At 47.6% G+C, this 17,809-nt stretch overlaps 1 protein-coding gene across 1 annotated transcript in view; it reads left to right on the top strand.

Moving 5' to 3' along the window:
- Positions 1–17,809, top strand: part of LOC106590647 (ATP-binding cassette sub-family D member 3) — a 94,930-nt gene that overhangs the window by 66,660 nt on the left and 10,461 nt on the right. Inside the window, exons 4-6 of the mRNA XM_045710587.1 lie at positions 8,278–8,366; positions 10,925–10,994; positions 11,514–11,611. Coding sequence (XP_045566543.1) covers positions 8,278–8,366; positions 10,925–10,994; positions 11,514–11,611 — 257 coding nt within the window. The remainder of the gene's footprint in view (positions 1–8,277; positions 8,367–10,924; positions 10,995–11,513; positions 11,612–17,809) is intronic.

Here is a 17,809-nt window from a genome sequence, read left to right on the forward strand (position 1 = left end):
AGGACAGGTCTATTCTACTGGTCATGTTAGTTAAGGACAGGTCTATTCTACCGGTCATGTTAGTTAGTTATTAAGGACAGGTCTATTGTACTGGTCATTTTAGTTAAGGACAGGTCTATTCTACTGGTCATTTTAGTTAAGGACAGGTCTATTCTACTGGTCATGTTTGTTAAGGACAGGTCTATTCTACTGGTCATGTTGTTAGTTAAGGACAGGTCTATTCTACTGGTCATGTTAGTTAAGGACAGGTCTATTCTACTGGTCATGTTAGTTAAGGACAGGTCTATTCTACTGGTCATGTTAGTTAAGGACAGGTTTATTCTACCGGTCATGTTAGTTAGTTATTAAGGACAGGTCTATTCTACTGGTCATGTTAGTTAGTTATTAAGGACAGGTCTATTCTACTGGTCATGTTAGTTAAGGACAGGTCTATTCTACTGGTCATGTTAGTTAAGGACAGGTCTATTCTACTGGTCATGTTAGTTAAGGACAGGTCTATTCTACTGGTCATGTTAGTTAAGGACAGGTCTATTCTACCGGTCATGTTAGTTAAGGACAGGTCTATTCCACTGATCATGTTAGTTAAGGACAGGTCTATTCTACCGGTCATGTTAGTTAAGGACAGGTCTATTCTACTGGTCATGTTAGTTAAGGACAGGTCTATTCTACCGGTCATGTTGTTAGTTAAGGACAGGTCTATTCTACCGGTCATGTTAGTTAAGGACAGGTCTATTCTACCGGTCATGTTAGTTAAGGACAGGTCTATTCTACTGGTCATGTTAAGGACAGGTCTATTCTACTGGTCATAGTTAGTTAAGGACAGGTCTATTCTACCGGTCATGTTAGTTAAGGACAGGTCTATTCTACCGGTCATGTTAGTTAAGAACAGGTCTATTCTACCGGTCATGTTAGTTAAGGACAGGTCTATTCTACCGGTCATGTTAGTTAAGGACAGGTCTATTCTACCGGTCATGTTAGTTAAGGACAGGTCTATTCTACCGGTCATGTTAGTTAAGGACAGGTCTATTCTACCGGTCATGTTAGTTAGTTATTAAGGACAGGTCTATTCTACTGGTCATGTTAGTTAGTTATTAAGGACAGGTCTATTCTACTGGTCATGTTAGTTAGTTATTAAGGACAGGTCTATTCTACTGGTCATGTTGTTAGTTAAGGACAGGTCTATTCTACTGGTCATGTTGTTAGTTAAGGACAGGTCTATTCTACCGGTCATGTTAGTTAAGGACAGGTCTATTCTACTGGTCATGTTGTTAGTTATTAAGGACATGTCTATTCTACCGGTCATGTTAGTTAAGGACAGGTCTATTCTACTGGTCATGTTAGTTAAGGACAGGTCTATTCTACTGGTCATGTTAGTTAAGGACAGGTCTATTCTACTGGTCATGTTAGTTAGTTATTAAGGACAGGTCTATTCTACTGGTCATGTTAGTTAGTTATTAAGGACAGGTCTATTCTACTGGTCATGTTGTTAGTTAAGGACAGGTCTATTCTACTGGTCATGTTAGTTAAGGACAGGTCTATTCTACTGGTCATGTTAGTTAAGGACAGGTCTATTCTACTGGTCATGTTAGTTAAGGACAGGTCTATTCTACCGGTCATGTTAGTTAAGGACAGGTCTATTCTACTGGTCATGTTAGTTAAGGACAGGTCTATTCTACCGGTCATGTTAGTTATGGACAGGTCTATTCTACCGGTCATGTTAGTTAAGGACAGGTCTATTCTACCAGTCATGTTAGTTAAGGACAGGTCTATTCTACTGGTCATGTTAGTTAAGGACAGGTCTATTCTACCGGTCATGTTAGTTAAGGACAGGTCTATTCTACCGGTCATGTTGTTAATTAAGGACAGGTCTATTCTACCGGTCATGTTGTTAGTTAAGGACAGGTCTATTCTACCGGTCATGTTGCTAGTTAAGGACAGGTCTATTCTACTGGTCATGTTAGTTAAGGACAGGTCTATTCTACCGGTCATGTTGTTAATTAAGGACAGGTCTATTCTACCGGTCATGTTGTTAGTTAAGGACATGTCTATTCTACCGGTCATGTTGCTAGTTAAGGACAGGTCTATTCTACTGGTCATGTTAGTTAAGGACAGGTTTATTCTACCGGTCATGTTAGTTAGTTATTAAGGACAGGTCTATTCTACTGGTCATGTTAGTTAGTTATTAAGGACAGGTCTATTCTACTGGTCATTGTTAGTTAAGGACAGGTCTATTCTACTGGTCATGTTAGTTAAGGACAGGTCTATTCTACTGGTCATGTTAGTTAAGGACAGGTCTATTCTACCGGTCATGTTAGTTAAGGACAGGTCTATTCTACTGGTCATGTTAGTTAAGGACAGGTCTATTCTACCGGTCATGTTAGTTAAGGACAGGTCTATTCTACTGGTCATGTTAGTTAAGGACAGGTCTATTCTACCGGTCATGTTAGTTAAGGACAGGTCTATTCTACTGGTCATGTTAAGGACAGGTCTATTCTACTGGTCATGTTAGTTAAGGACAGGTCTATTCTACCGGTCATGTTAGTTAGTTATTAAGGACAGGTCTATTCTACTGGTCATGTTAGTTATTAAGGACAGGTCTATTCTACAGGTCATGTTAGTTAAGGACAGGTCTATTCTACTGGTCATGTTAGTTAAGGACATGTCTATTCTACCGGTCATGTTGCTAGTTAAGGACAGGTCTATTCAACCGGTCATGTTAGTTAAGGACAGGTCTATTCTACCGGTCATGTTGTTAGTTAAGGACAGGTCTATTCTACCGGTCATGTTAGTTAAGGACAGGTCTATTCTACCGGTCATGTTGTTAGTTATTAAGGACAGGTCTATTCTACCGGTCATGTTAGTGAAGGACAGGTCTATTCTCCCGGTCATGTTGTTAGTGAAGGACAGGTCTATTCTACCGGTCATGTTAGTTAAGGACAGGTCTATTCTACTGGTCAAGTTGTTAGTTACGGACAGGTCTATTCTACTGGTCATGTTAGTTAAGGACAGGTCTATTCTACCGGTCATGTTCGTTAAGGACAGGTCTATTCTACCGGTCATGTTGTTAGTTATTAAGGACAGGTCTATTCTACCGGTCATGTTAGTTAAGGACAGGTCTATTCTACTGGTCATGTTGTTAGTTATTAAGGACAGGTCTATTCTACCGGTCATGTTGTTAGTTATTAAGGACAGGTCTATTCTACCGGTCATGTTGTTAATTAAGGACAGGTCTATTCTACCGGTCATGTTAGTTAAGGACAGGTCTATTCTACCGGTCATGTTAGTTAAGGACAGGTCTATTCTACCGGTCATGTTAGTTAAGGACAGGTCTATTCTACTGGTCATGTTAGTTAGTTATTAAGGACAGGTCTATTCTACTGGTCATGTTAGTTAAGGACAGGTCTATTCTACCGGTCATGTTAGTTAAGGACAGGTCTATTCTACCGGTCATGTTAGTTAAGGACAGGTCTATTGTACTGGTCATGTTGTTAGTTAAGGACAGGTCTATTCTACCGGTCATGTTGTTAGTTAAGGACAGGTCTATTCTACCGGTCATGTTGTTAGTTAAGGACAGGTCTATTCTACCGGTCATGTTAGTTAAGGACGGGTCTATTCTACCGGTCATGTTGTTAGTTATTAAGGACAGGTCTATTCTACCGGTCATGTTAGTTAAGGACAGGTCTATTCTACTGGTATTGTTGTTAGTTATTAAGGACAGGTCTATTCTACCGGTCATGTTGTTAGTTAAGGACAGGTCTATTCTACCGGTCATGTTGTTAATTAAGGACAGGTCTATTCTGCCGGTCATGTTGTTAGTTAAGGACATGTCTATTCTACCGGTCATGTTGCTAGTTAAGGACAGGTCTATTCAACCGGTCATTGTTAGTTAAGGACAGGTCTATTCTACCGGTCATGTTGTTAGTTAAGGACAGGTCTATTCTACCGGTCATTGTTAGTTAAGGACAGGTCTATTCTACCGGTCATGTTGTTAGTTATTAAGGACAGGTCTATTCTACCGGTCATGTTAGTTAAGGACAGGTCTATTCTACCGGTCATGTTGTTAGTTAAGGACAGGTCTATTCTACTGGTCATGTTAGTTAAGGACAGGTCTATTCTACTGGTCATGTTAGTTAAGGACAGGTCTATTCTACTGGTCATGTTGTTAGTTATTAAGGACAGGTCTTCTACCGGTCATGTTAGTTAAGGACAGGTCTATTCTACCGGTCATGTTAGTTAAGGACAGGTCTATTCTACCGGTCATGTTAGTTAGTTATTAAGGACAGGTCTATTCTACTGGTCATGTTGTTAGTTAAGGACAGGTCTATTCTACTGGTCATGATGTTAGTTAAGGACAGGTCTATTCTACTGGTCATGATGTTAGTTAAGGACAGGTCTATTCTACTGGTCATGTTATTTAAGGACAGGTCTATTCTACCGGTCATGTTAGTTAAGGACAGGTCTATTCTACCGGTCATGTTAGTTAGTTATTAAGGACAGGTCTATTCTACTGGTCATGTTGTTAGTTAAGGACAGGTCTATTCTACTGGTCATGTTAGTTAAGGACAGGTCTATTCTACTGGTCATGTTAGTTAAGGACAGGTCTATTCTACTGGTCATGTTGTTAGTTAAGGACAGGTCTATTCTACTGGTCATGTTAGTTAAGGACAGGTCTATTCTACTGGTCATGTTAGTTAAGGACAGGTCTATTCTACCGGTCATGTTAGTTAAGGACAGGTCTATTCTACCGGTCATGTTAGTTAAGGACAGGTCTATTCTACTGGTCATGTTAGTTAAGGACAGGTCTATTCTACCGGTCATGTTAGTTATGGACAGGTCTATTCTACCGGTCATGTTGTTAATTAAGGACAGGTCTATTCTACCGGTCATGTTGTTAGTTAAGGACAGGTCTATTCTACCGGTCATGTGTTAGTTAAGGACAGGTCTATTCTACCGGTCATGTTGTTAGTTATTAAGGACAGGTCTATTCTACCGGTCATGTGTTAGTTAAGGACAGGTCTATTCTCCCGGTCATGTTGTTAGTTAAGGACAGGTCTATTTTACCGGGCATGTTAGTTAAGGACAGGTCTATTCTACCGGTCATGTTGTTAGTTAAGGACAGGTCTATTCTACCGGTCATGTTAGTTAAGGACAGGTCTATTCTACTGGTCATGTTGTTAGTTATTAAGGACAGGTCTATTCTACCGGTCATGTTGTTAGTTATTAAGGACAGGTCTATTCTACTGGTCATTGTTAGTTAAGGACAGGTCTATTCTACCGGTCATGTTGTTAGTTAAGGACAGGTCTATTCTACCGGTCATGTTAGTTAAGGACAGGTCTATTCTACTGGTCATGTTAGTTAAGGACAGGTCTATTCTACCGGTCATGTTAGTTAGTTATTAAGGACAGGTCTATTCTACTGGTCATGTTAGTTAGTTATTAAGGACAGGTCTATTCTACCGGTCATGTTAGTTAAGGACAGGTCTATTCTACTGGTCATGTTAGTTAAGGACAGGTCTATTCTACCGGTCATGTTAGTTAAGGACAGGTCTATTCTACCGGTCATGTTAGTTAAGGACAGTTCTATTCTACTGGTCATGTTGTTAGTTAAGGACAGGTCTATTCTACCGGTCATGTTAGTTAAGGACAGGTCTATTCTACTGGTCATGTTAAGGACAGGTCTATTCTACTGGTCATGTTAAGGACAGGTCTATTCTACTGGTCATGTTAGTTAAGGACAGGTCTATTCTACCGGTCATGTTAGTTAGTTATAGGGACAGGTCTATTCTACCGGTCATGTTAGTTATTAAGGACAGGTCTATTCTACTGGTCAGTGTTAGTTAAGGACAGGTCTATTCTACTGGTCATTGTTAGTTAAGGACAGGTCTATTCTACCGGTCATGTTAGTTAAGGACAGGTCTATTCTACTGGTCATTTTAAGGACAGGTCTATTCTACTGGTCATGTTGTTAGTTAAGGACAGGTCTATTCTACCGGTCATTGTTAGTTAAGGACAGGTCTATTCTACCGGTCATGTTGTTAGTTATTAAGGACAGGTCTATTCTACCGGTCATGTGTTAGTTAAGGACAGGTCTATTCTACTGGTCATGTTGTTAGTTAAGGACAGGTCTATTCTACCGGTCATGTTAGTTAAGGACAGGTCTATTCTACCGGTCATGTTGTTAGTTAAGGACAGGTCTATTCTACCGGTCATGTGTAGTTAAGGACAGGTCTATTCTACCGGTCATGTTAGTTAAGGACAGGTCTATTCTACCGGTCATGTTGTTAGTTAAGGACAGGTCTATTCTACCGGTCATGTTAGTTAAGGACAGGTCTATTCTACCGGTCATGTGTTAGTTAAGGACAGGTCTATTCTACCGGTCATGTTAGTTAAGGACAGGTCTATTCTACTGGTCATGTTAGTTAAGGACAGGTCTATTCTACCGGTCATGTTGTTAGTTATTAAGGACAGGTCTATTCTACCGGTCATGTTAGTTAAGGACAGGTCTATTCTACTGGTCATTTTAGTTAAGGACAGGTCTATTCTACCGGTCATGTTTGTTAAGGACAGGTCTATTCTACTGGTCATGTGTTAGTTAAGGACAGGTCTATTCTACTGGTCATGTTAGTTAAGGACAGGTCTATTCTACCGGTCATGTTAGTTAAGGACAGGTCTATTCTACTGGTCATGTTAGTTAAGGACAGGTCTATTCTACCGGTCATGTTGTTAGTTATTAAGGACAGGTCTATTCTACCGGTCATGTTAGTTAGTTATTAAGGACAGGTCTATTCTACCGGTCATGTTAGTTGAGGACAGGTCTATTCTACTGGTCATTGTTAGTTAAGGACAGGTCTATTCTACTGGTCATGTTAGTTAAGGACAGGTCTATTCTACTGGTCATGTTAGTTAAGGACAGGTCTATTCTACCGGTCATGTGTTAGTTAAGGACAGGTCTATTCTACCGGTCATGTTGTTAGTTAAGGACAGGTCTATTCTACCGGTCATGTTAGTTAAGGACAGGTCTATTCTACCGGTCATGTTAGTTAAGGACAGGTCTATTCTACCGGTCATGTTGTTAGTTAAGGACAGGTCTATTCTACCGGTCATGTTGTTAGTTAAGGACAGGTCTATTCTACCGGTCATGTTAGTTAAGGACAGGTCTATTCTACTGGTCATGTTAAGGACAGGTCTATTCTACTGGTCATAGTTAGTTAAGGACAGGTCTATTCTACCGGTCATGTTAGTTAAGGACAGGTCTATTCTACCGGTCATGTTAGTTAAGGACAGGTCTATTCTACCGGTCATGTTAGTTAAGGACAGGTCTATTCTACCGGTCATGTTAGTTAAGGACAGGTCTATTCTACCGGTCATGTTAGTTAAGGACAGGTCTATTCTACCGGTCATGTTAGTTAAGGACAGGTCTATTCTACCGGTCATGTTAGTTAGTTAAGGACAGGTCTATTCTACTGGTCATGTTAGTTAGATTAAGGACAGGTCTATTCTACTGGTCATGTTAGTTAGTTATTAAGGACAGGTCTATTCTACTGGTCATGTTGTTAGTTAAGGACAGGTCTATTCTACTGGTCATGTTGTTAGTTAAGGACAGGTCTATTCTACCGGTCATGTGTTAGTTAAGGACAGGTCTATTCTACCGGTCATGTTGTTAGTTATTAAGGACAGGTCTATTCTACCGGTCATGTTAGTTAAGGACAGGTCTATTCTACTGGTCATGTTAGTTAAGGACAGGTCTATTCTACTGGTCATGTTAGTTAAGGACAGGTCTATTCTACTGGTCATGTTAGTTAGTTATTAAGGACAGGTCTATTCTACCGGTCATGTTAGTTAGTTAAGGACAGGTCTATTCTACTGGTCATGTTGTTAGTTAAGGACAGGTCTATTCTACTGGTCATGTTAGTTAAGGACAGGTCTATTCTACCGGTCATGTTAGTTAAGGACAGGTCTATTCTACTGGTCATGTTAGTTAGATTAAGGACAGGTCTATTCTACCGGTCATGTTAGTTAAGGACAGGTCTATTCTACCGGTCATGTTAGTTAAGGACAGGTCTATTCTACTGGTCATGTTAGTTAAGGACAGGTCTATTCTACATTTGAACTGCCATGTATTAGTCATTCATCTAGTTTACTCATATTATTTACAATACAACATGACATTGATTTGCTTAAGAACTGTCCATTGTATTGTTTAACCTGTGTATTTAATCTGCTAGATTTGCTCATCTGGTCTGTTCCACTTCTCTATTCCCTTCGTTGTCATCACAGACAGGATACCTTGTCCTCATAGCTGCCATGTTGGTGGCCAGGACATACTGTGATGTATGGATGATCCAGAACGGAACCATGATTGAAAGGTGAGAATCACTGAGGTAGAATACAGCGTTCTGATTCTGTGGTTAGAACACTGACTTGCCATGTGACCTGTGATTCTTCACACTAGCTAGATGACCAATGAGTTTGGTGGTAGTGTTGACAGGGTGTTAAGATATGATGTTCAGGTTCCCCATACACAGATTCAGCCTAATACTGGACTATGACACATGTTCAATGGAGATAATCATTTTAAAGTGTGTTTTAGTCCAGGATGAGGCTTATTCCAGGTCCGGGATATCAGCCCCATATCATATGTCTTTTCCTGTGCAGGAATTGATTGATGTCTTTCAATCTCCCACAGTGGTATCATTAGTAGACATATCAATCTGTTCAAGAAGCACTTTTATTCCTACATTGCTGTCATACCTGGGGTAACTCTCCCCCCACGTGGTGGTTCACACAACTCAAACCCATATAATTCGTTTTTTAATGTTTCTGATTGTTTTAACATAGCACATGACTAGGCTCATCAGGCCATAACACTTACCCTGTATGGCTATTTATGATTGGTTATTCCAATGGCGCAGCGGTCTAAGGCACTGCATCTCAGTGCTAGAGGCGTCACTACAGTCCCTGGTTCGAATCCAGGCTGTGTCACATCCGGCCGTGATTGGAGTACCATAGGGTTGGCGCACAATTGGACCAGCGTCACTCTGGTTTGACCGGGGTTGGCCATCATTGGGAATAAGAATTTGTTCTTAACTGACTTGCCTTTAGTATAATCAGAAATCGCTCATATCAGCGCTCCTCTGCTTCCACACATCTCATGGCCAATACAGCAACACTAGGCTGTAAAGGGGAATAATCAAAGTCCTCTATCTAAATTTCCCGCTCTCCATGACTGCTAGCCTGGTCACCTGCTATGTACAGTGCCAGTCAAAAGTTTAGACACACCTACTCATTCCAGGGTTTCTTTATTTTTACTATTTTCTACATTGTAGAATAATAGTGAAGACATCAAAACTATGAAATAACACATATGGAATCATGAAGGAACCAAAAAAGTGTTAAACAATGTATTTTATATTTTATATTCTTCAAAGTAGCCACCCTTTGCCTTGATGACAGCTTTGCGCACTCTTGGCATTCTCTCAACCAGCTTCATAAGGAATGCTTTTCCAACAGTCTTGAAGGAGTTCCCAACATATGCTGAGCACTTGTTGGCTGCCAACTCATCCCAAACCATCTCAATTGGGTTGAGTTCGGGTGGTTGTGGAGGCCAGGTCATCTGATGCAGCACTCCATCACTCTCCTTGGTCAAATAGCCCTTACACAGCCTGGAGGTGTGTTTTGGGTCATTGTCCTGTTGGAAAAACAAATTATAGTCCCACTAAGTGTAAGCCAGATGGGATGATGTATCGCTGCAGAATGCTGTGGTATCCATGGTGTTTAAGTGTGCCTTGAATTCTAAATAAATCACAGACTGTGTCACCAACAAAGCACCGCCACACCACCTCCTCCATGCTTCACGGTGGGAACCACACATGAAGATCATCCGTTCACCTACTCTGTGTCTCACAGACACGGCGGTGACTCATCAGACCAAAGGACAGATTTCCACCGGTCTAATGTCCATTGTTTCTTGGCCCAAGCAAGTCTCTTTGCAGCAATTCGACCATAAAGGCGTTATTATCCTCTGAACAGTTGATGTTGAGATGTGTCTGTTACTTGAACTCTGTGAAGCATTTATTTGGGCTGCAATCTGAGGCTGGTAACTCTAATGAACTTATCCTCTGCAGCAGAGGTAACTCTGGGTCTTCCTTTCCTGTGGCGGTCCTCATGAGAGCCAGTTTCATCATAGTGCTTGATGGTTTTTGCGACTGCACTTGAAGGAACTTTCAAAGTTCTTGACATTTTCTGGATTGACTGACCTTCATGTCTTAAAATAATGATGGACTGTCATTTCTCTTTGCTTATTTGAGCTGTTGTTGCCATAATATGGACTTGGTCTTTTACCAAATAGGGCTATCTTCTGTATACCACCCCTACCTTGTCACAACACAACAGTTTGGTTCAAACGCATTAAGAAGGAAATAAATTCCAAAAATTAACTTTTAACAAGGCACACCTGTTAAGAAATGCATTCCAGGTGACTACCTCATGAAGCTGGTTGAGAGAATGCCAAGAGTGTTCAAAGCTGTCATCAAGGCAGAGGGTGGCTATGTTGAAGAATCTCAAATATAAAGTATATTTTGATTTGTTGAACACTTTTTTTTTTTTTTTTTTTGGTTACTACATGATTCTATGTGTTATTTCATAGTTTTGATGTCTTCACTATTATTCTACAATATAAAGAAATACCCTGGAATGAGTACGTGTGTCCAGACTTTTGACTGGTACTGTATGTGCTTGAGTTGACGTGTTTTTCCATGACCATCATGGCAGAGGAGTTGGCTGAAGCATAGACAGATCTGACTGAGGCTAGTACCTAGGCACTACTGTTACAGGTGAAATTCATTAATCTGCCAATATCTTGCCTAGCTTTGTGTCCCATTCACTGACCAAGTTGGTTCGTTCTTGTGCATGTTTTGGTCTGCAGCGCAATTATCGGTCGTTCCAACACCGATTTCAAGAACTACTTGTTCAACTTTTGCAAAGTCATGCCACTTGTAAGTGTGTTTTCGGTATTTCATTGCATCCAATATTGACTCGTTTTATAGATGTCTGTTGATTTTATTTTCCTCCTGATTATAAATGTCATACTACAGTAGTTTGTTGGTTGTACAGCGACGACTACAGTAGCCTTCCTAATTTCTCTTTTGTTGTGAATTCTCAGAGGAGGTCTGATATTATTAGCATGATGATAATATTGACTGAATATTATTCGTAACGTCCCTTTACACTGAAACTCATCACTTCCCAATATAATTTTGCAATAACCATATAACACGATCGATCATACATTACCTGGAAAACTGGAGAATATTATGTTTATATGTACATTTTTACAGAATGTATCTTATCCTCTAGACAACTGGTATTTAATTTTCTCTGCATGCTTTGTATTAAACCGTCCCTTTGCTCATGGGTTGAACAAATCCAGATTTCATCTGTGTTTGGACAGTAGACTAAGCTTGTAGGTTGTGTTTTGATGAAGAGCTGATTTGTGTATGTTTTGTGACTGACAGATTGCATTGGTGAATAACTTCTTGAAGCTGGGTCTGAATGAGCTGAAGCTGAGGTTCAGAGTGAGGCTAACCAAACACCTCTACGACGAGTACCTCAAGTAAGCACTGTCTACCGCACTGTCTACCGCACTGTCTAACGCGTCTACCGCACTGTTTACCGTCTGCAGCACTGTTTACCGCACTGTTTACCGCACTGTCTACCGCACTGTCTACCGCACTGTCTACCGCACTGTCTACCGCACTGTTTACCGCACTGTCTACCGTCTGCAGCACTGTTTACCGTCTGCAGCACTGTTTACCGTCTACCGCACTGTTTACCGTCTACTGCACTGTTTACCGTCTACCGCACAGTAGACGGCAGACGGCGCAGCAGACAGCGCAGTAGACAGCGCGGTAGTAGGTCTACCGCACTGTCTACCGTCTACCGCGCTGTCTACCGCGCTGTCTACCGTCTATCGCGCTGTCTACCGTCTACCGCGCTGTCTACCGTCTTCCGCGCTGTCTACCGTCTTCCGCGCTGTCTACCGTCTACTGTCTACCGCACCGTCTACTGTCTGCCGCGCTGTCTGCTGCGCTGTCTACCGTCTGCCGCGCTGTCTGCCGCGCTGCCTACCGAGCGCGCTGTCTACCACGCGCAGCACTGTCTACAGTCTACTGTCTACCGCACCGTCTACCATCTACTGTCTGCCGCACTGTCTACCGCGCCGTCTACTGTCTACCGCATCGTCTGTCTACCGCATCGTCTGTCTACCGCATCGTCTGTCTACCGCATCGTCTGTCTGCCGCACTGTCTACTGTCTACCGCACCGTCTACTGCGCTGTCTACTGTCTACCGCACTGTCTACTGTCTACCGCGCTGTCTACTGTCTACCGCGCTGTCTACTGTCTACCGCGCTGTCTTCCGCGCTGTCTACTGTCTGCCACACTGTCTACCGCACCGTCTACTGTCTGCCGCGCTGTCTGCTGCGCGCTGTCTACCGTCTGCCGCACTGTCTACCACGCTGCCTACCGCGCTGCCTACCGAGCGCGCTGCCTACCGAGCGCGCTGCCTACCGAGCGCGCTGTCTACCGCGCGCCGCACTGTCTACTGTCTGCCGCAACGTCTACTGTCTACTGCACCGTCTGCTGCACTGTCTGCCGCGCCGTCTACTGCCTACCGCGCCGTCTACTGTCTACCGCATCGTCTGTCTACCGCACCGTCTGTCTGCCGCACTGTCTACCGTCTACTGTCTACCGCACCGTCTATTGCACCGTCTACTGTCTACCGCGTTGTCTACTGTCTACCGCGCTGTCTACCGTCTGCCGCGCTGTCTACTGTCTACCACGCTGTCTACTGTCTACCACGCTGTCTACCATCTACTGTCTGCCGTGCTGTCTGCCCCGTTGTACTGTCTCCCGCGCTGTCTCCCGCGCTGTCTCCCGCGCTGTCTCCCGCGCTGTCTCCCGCGCTGTCTCCCGCGCTGTCTACCGCGCTGTTTCCCGCACTGTTTACCGCACTGTTTACCGTCTGCAGCACTGTTTACCGTCTACCGCACTGTTTACCGTCTACCGCACTGTTTACCGTCTACCGCACTGTTTACCGTCTACCGCACAGTAGACGGCAGACGGCGCAGCAGACAGCGCAGTAGACAGCGCGGTAGTAGGTCTACCGCACTGTCTACCGTCTACCGCGCTGTCTACCGTCTACCGCGCTGTCTACCGCGCTGTCTACCGTCTACCGCGCTGTCTACCGCGCTGTCTACCGTCTACCGCGCTGTCTACCGTCTGCCACACTGTCTACCGTCTACTGTCTACCGCACCGTCTACTGTCTGCCGCGCTGTCTGCTGCGCTGTCTACCGTCTGCCGCACTGTCTGCCGCGCTGTCTGCCGCGCTGCCTACCGAGCGCGCTGTCTACCGCGCGCAGCACTGTCTACAGTCTACTGTCTGCCGCACTGTCTACCGCGCCGTCTACTGCCTACCGCATCGTCTGTCTACCGCATCGTCTGTCTACCGCATCGTCTGTCTGCCGCACTGTCTACTGTCTACCGCACCGTCTACCGCACTGTCTACTGTCTACCGCGCTGTCTACTGTCTACCGCGCTGTCTACTGTCTACCGCGCTGTCTACTGTCTACCGCGCTGTCTACTGTCTACCGCGCTGTCTTCCGCGCTGTCTACTGTCTGCCACACTGTCTACCGCACCGTCTACTGTCTGCCGCGCTGTCTGCTGTGCTGTCTACCGTCTGCCGCACTGTCTGCCGCGCTGTCTGCTGCGCGCTGTCTACCGTCTGCCGCACTGTCTACCACGCTGCCTACCGCGCTGCCTACCGAGCGCGCTGCCTACCGAGCGCTGCCTACCGGAGCGCTGTCTACCGCGCGCCGCACTGTCTACTGTCTGCCGCAACGTCTACTGTCTACTGCACCGTCTACCGCACTGTCTACTGTCTACCGCACTGTCTACTGTCTACCGCGCTGTCTACTGTCTACCGCGCTGTCTACTGTCTACCGCGCTGTCTACTGTCTACCGCGCTGTCTTCCGCGCTGTCTACTGTCTGCCACACTGTCTACCGCACCGTCTACTGTCTGCCGCGCTGTCTGCTGTGCTGTCTACCGTCTGCCGCACTGTCTGCCGCGCTGTCTGCTGCGCGCTGTCTACCGTCTGCCGCACTGTCTACCACGCTGCCTACCGCGCTGCCTACCGAGCGCGCTGTCTACCGCGCGCCGCACTGTCTACTGTCTGCCGCAACGTCTACTGTCTACTGCACCGTCTGCTGCACTGTCTGCCGCGCCGTCTACTGCCTACCGCGCCGTCTACTGTCTACCGCATCGTCTGTCTACCGCACCGTCTGTCTGCCGCACTGTCTACCGTCTACTGTCTACCGCACCGTCTATTGCACCGTCTACTGTCTACCGCGCTGTCTACTGTCTACCGCGCTGTCTACCGTCTGCCGCGCTGTCTACTGTCTACCACGCTGTCTACTGTCTACCACGCTGTCTACCATCTACTGTCTGCCGTGCTGTCTGCCCCGTTGTACTGTCTCCCGCGCTGTCTCCTGCGCTGTCTCCCGCGCTGTCTACCGCACCGTCTGCCACACTGTCTACTGTCTGCCGCACCGTCTACTGTCTGTTTACCCCACCGTCTGTCTACCGCACTGTCTACTGTCTACCGCGCTGTCTACTGTCTACCGCGCTGTCTACTGTCTGCCGCGCTGTCTACCGTCTACTGTCTGCCGCGCCGTCTACTGTCTGCCGCGCCGTCTACTGTCTGCCGCGCCGTCTACTGCACGGTCTACCGCGCTGTCTACTGCACGGTCTACCGCGCTGTCTACTGTACCGCGCTGTCTACCGTCTACTGTCTGCCGCACGGTCTACCGCGCTGTCTACTGTACCGCGCTGTCTACCGTCTACTGTCTGCCGCACTGTCTACCGTCTACTGTCTACCGCACTGTCTACCGTCTACTGTCTACCGCGCTGTCTGCCGTCTACTGTCTGCCGCGCCGTCTACTGTCTGCCGCGCCGTCTACTGTCTGCCGCGCCGTCTACTGTCTACCGTGCCGTCTACCGCGCTGTGTACTGTCTACCGCGCTGTCTACCGTCTACCGCGTTGTCTACTGTACCGCGCTGTCTACTGTCTGCCGCGCTGTCTACCGCGCTGTCTGCCGCACTGTCTACTGTCTGCCGCGCTGTCTGCCGCGCTGTCTGCCGCACCGTCTACTGTCTGCCGCACCGTCTACTGTCTGCCGCGCCGTCTACTGTCTGCCGCGCCGTCTACCGTCCACTGTCTGCCGCACCGTCCACTGTCTGCCGCGCTGTCTACCGTCTATCACGCTTTCTACTGTCTACCGCGCTGTCTACCGTCTACTGTCTGCCGCACTGTCTACCATCTACTGTCTCCCGCACTGCCTGCCGCGCTGCCTGTCTGCTGCACCGTCTACTGTCTGCTGCGCCGTCTGCTGCGCCGTCTACTGCGCCGTCTACTGCGCCGTCTACTGTGCCGTCTACCGCGCCGTCTGTCTACCGCGCCGTCTGTCTACCGCGCCGTCTGTCTACCGCGCCGTCTGTCTACCGCGCCGTCTGTCTACCGCGCCGTCTGTCTACCGCGCCGTCTGTCTACCGCGCCGTCTACTGTCTACCGCGCTGTCTGCTGCGCTGTCTACCGTCTACTGTCTGCTGCGCTGTCTACCGTCTACCGCACCGTCTACTTTCTGCCTTGCTGTCTGCCGCGTTGTCTGCCGCACCGTCTACCGCGCTGTCTACCGTCTACCACGCTGTCTACCGTCTACCGCGCTGTCTACCGCACGGTCTACCGCGCTGTCTACTGTCTACCGCGCTGTCTACTGCACTGTCTACCGCGCTGTCTACTGTCTACCGCGATCTCTACTGTCTGCCGCGCCATCTGTCTGCCGCACTGTCTACCGCACCGTCTACCATCTACTGTCTACCGCGCTGTCTGCCGCACCGTCTACTGTCTGCCGCACCGTCTACTGTCTGCCGCACCGTCTACTGTCTGCCGCGCCGTCTACTGTCTGCCGTGCCGTCTACTGTCTGCCGCGCCGTCTTCTGTCTACCGCACCGTCTACTGCCTACCGTCTACTATCTACTGTCTACCATCTACTATCTACTGTCTACCGCGCTGTCTACTGTCTACCGCGCTGTCTACTGTCTACCGCACCGTCTACTGCCTACCGTCTACTATCTACTGTCTACTATCTACTGTCTACCGCGCTGTCTACTGTCTACCGCGCTGTCTACTGCACTGTCTACCGTCTACTGCACCGTCTGCTGCACCGTCTGCTGCACTGTCTGCCGCGCTGTCTACCATGCTGTCTACTGTCTACCGCACTGGTTACCGTCTACTGTCTACCGCACCGTCTACTGTCTGCCGCGCTGTCTACCGTCTGTCTGCTGCACTGTCTACCGCACTGGTTACCGTCTACTGTCTACCGCACCGCTACTGTCTGCCGCACTGTCTACTGTCTGCCTACCGCACCGTCTGTCTACCGCACCGTCTGTCTACCGCACCGTCTGTCTACCGCACCGTCTGTCTACCGCACCGTCTGTCTACCGCACCGTCTGTCTACCGCACCGTCTGTCTACCGCACCGTCTGTCTACCGCACCGTCTGTCTACCGCGCCGTCTGTCTACCGCGCCGTCTGTCTACCGCGCCGTCTGTCTACCGCGCTGTCTGTCTACCGCGCTGTCTGTCTACCGCGCTGTCTACCGTCTACTGTCTACCGCGCTGTCTACCATCTACTGTCTACCACGCTGTCTACTGTCTACCGCGTTGTCTACCGTCTACTGTCTGCCGCGCTGTCTACCATCTACTGTCTGCCGTGCTGACTGCCCCGTTGTACTGTCTCCCGCACTGTCTGCCGCGCTGCCTACCGTGCTGTCTGCTGTCTACCGCACTGGTTACCGTCTACTGTCTGCCGCACCGTCTACTGTCTGCCGCACCGTCTACTGTCTGCCGCGCTGTCTACCGTCCACTGTCTGCCGCACCGTCTACTGTCTACCGCGCTGTCTACCGTCTATCACGCTTTCTACTGTCTACTGTGCTGTCTACCGTCTACTGTCTGCCGCACTGTCTAACATCTACTGTCTGCCGCGCTGTCTGCCCCATTGTACTGTCTCCCGCACTGCCTGCCGCGCTGCCTACCGCGCTGCCTACCGCACTGGTTACCGTCTACTGTCTACCGCTCCGTCTACCGCGCCGTCTACCGCGCCGTTTACTGTCTACCGCGCCGTTTACTGTCTACCACACTGTCTACTGCACTGTCTACTGTCTACCGCGCTGTCTACTGCGCTGTCTACCGTCTGCCGCGCTGTCTACCATCTACTGTCTGCCGTGCTGACTGCCCCGTTGTACTGTCTCCCGCACTGTCTGCCGCGCTGCCTACCGCGCTGTCTACCGCGCTGTCTACTGTCTACCGCACTGGTTACCGTCTACTATCTGCCGCACCGTCTACTGTCTGCCGCACCGTCTACTGTCTGCCGCACCGTCTACTGTCTGCCGCACCGTCTACTGTCTGCCGCGCTGTCTACCGTCCACTGTCTGCCGCACCGTCTACTGTCTACCGCGCTGTCTACCGTCTATCACGCTTTCTACTGTCTACTGTGCTGTCTACCGTCTACTGTCTGCCGCACTGTCTAACATCTACTGTCTGCCGCGCTGTCTGCCCCATTGTACTGTCTACCGCGCTGCCTACCGCGCTGCCTACCGCACTGGTTACCGTCTACTGTCTACCGCGCCGTCTACCGCGCCGTCTACCGCGCCGTTTACTGTCTACCGCGCCGTTTACTGTCTACCGCGCCGTTT

Source organism: Salmo salar, chromosome ssa29 (genome assembly GCF_905237065.1).
Source record: "Salmo salar chromosome ssa29, Ssal_v3.1, whole genome shotgun sequence".
Lineage (NCBI taxonomy): Eukaryota > Metazoa > Chordata > Actinopteri > Salmoniformes > Salmonidae > Salmo > Salmo salar.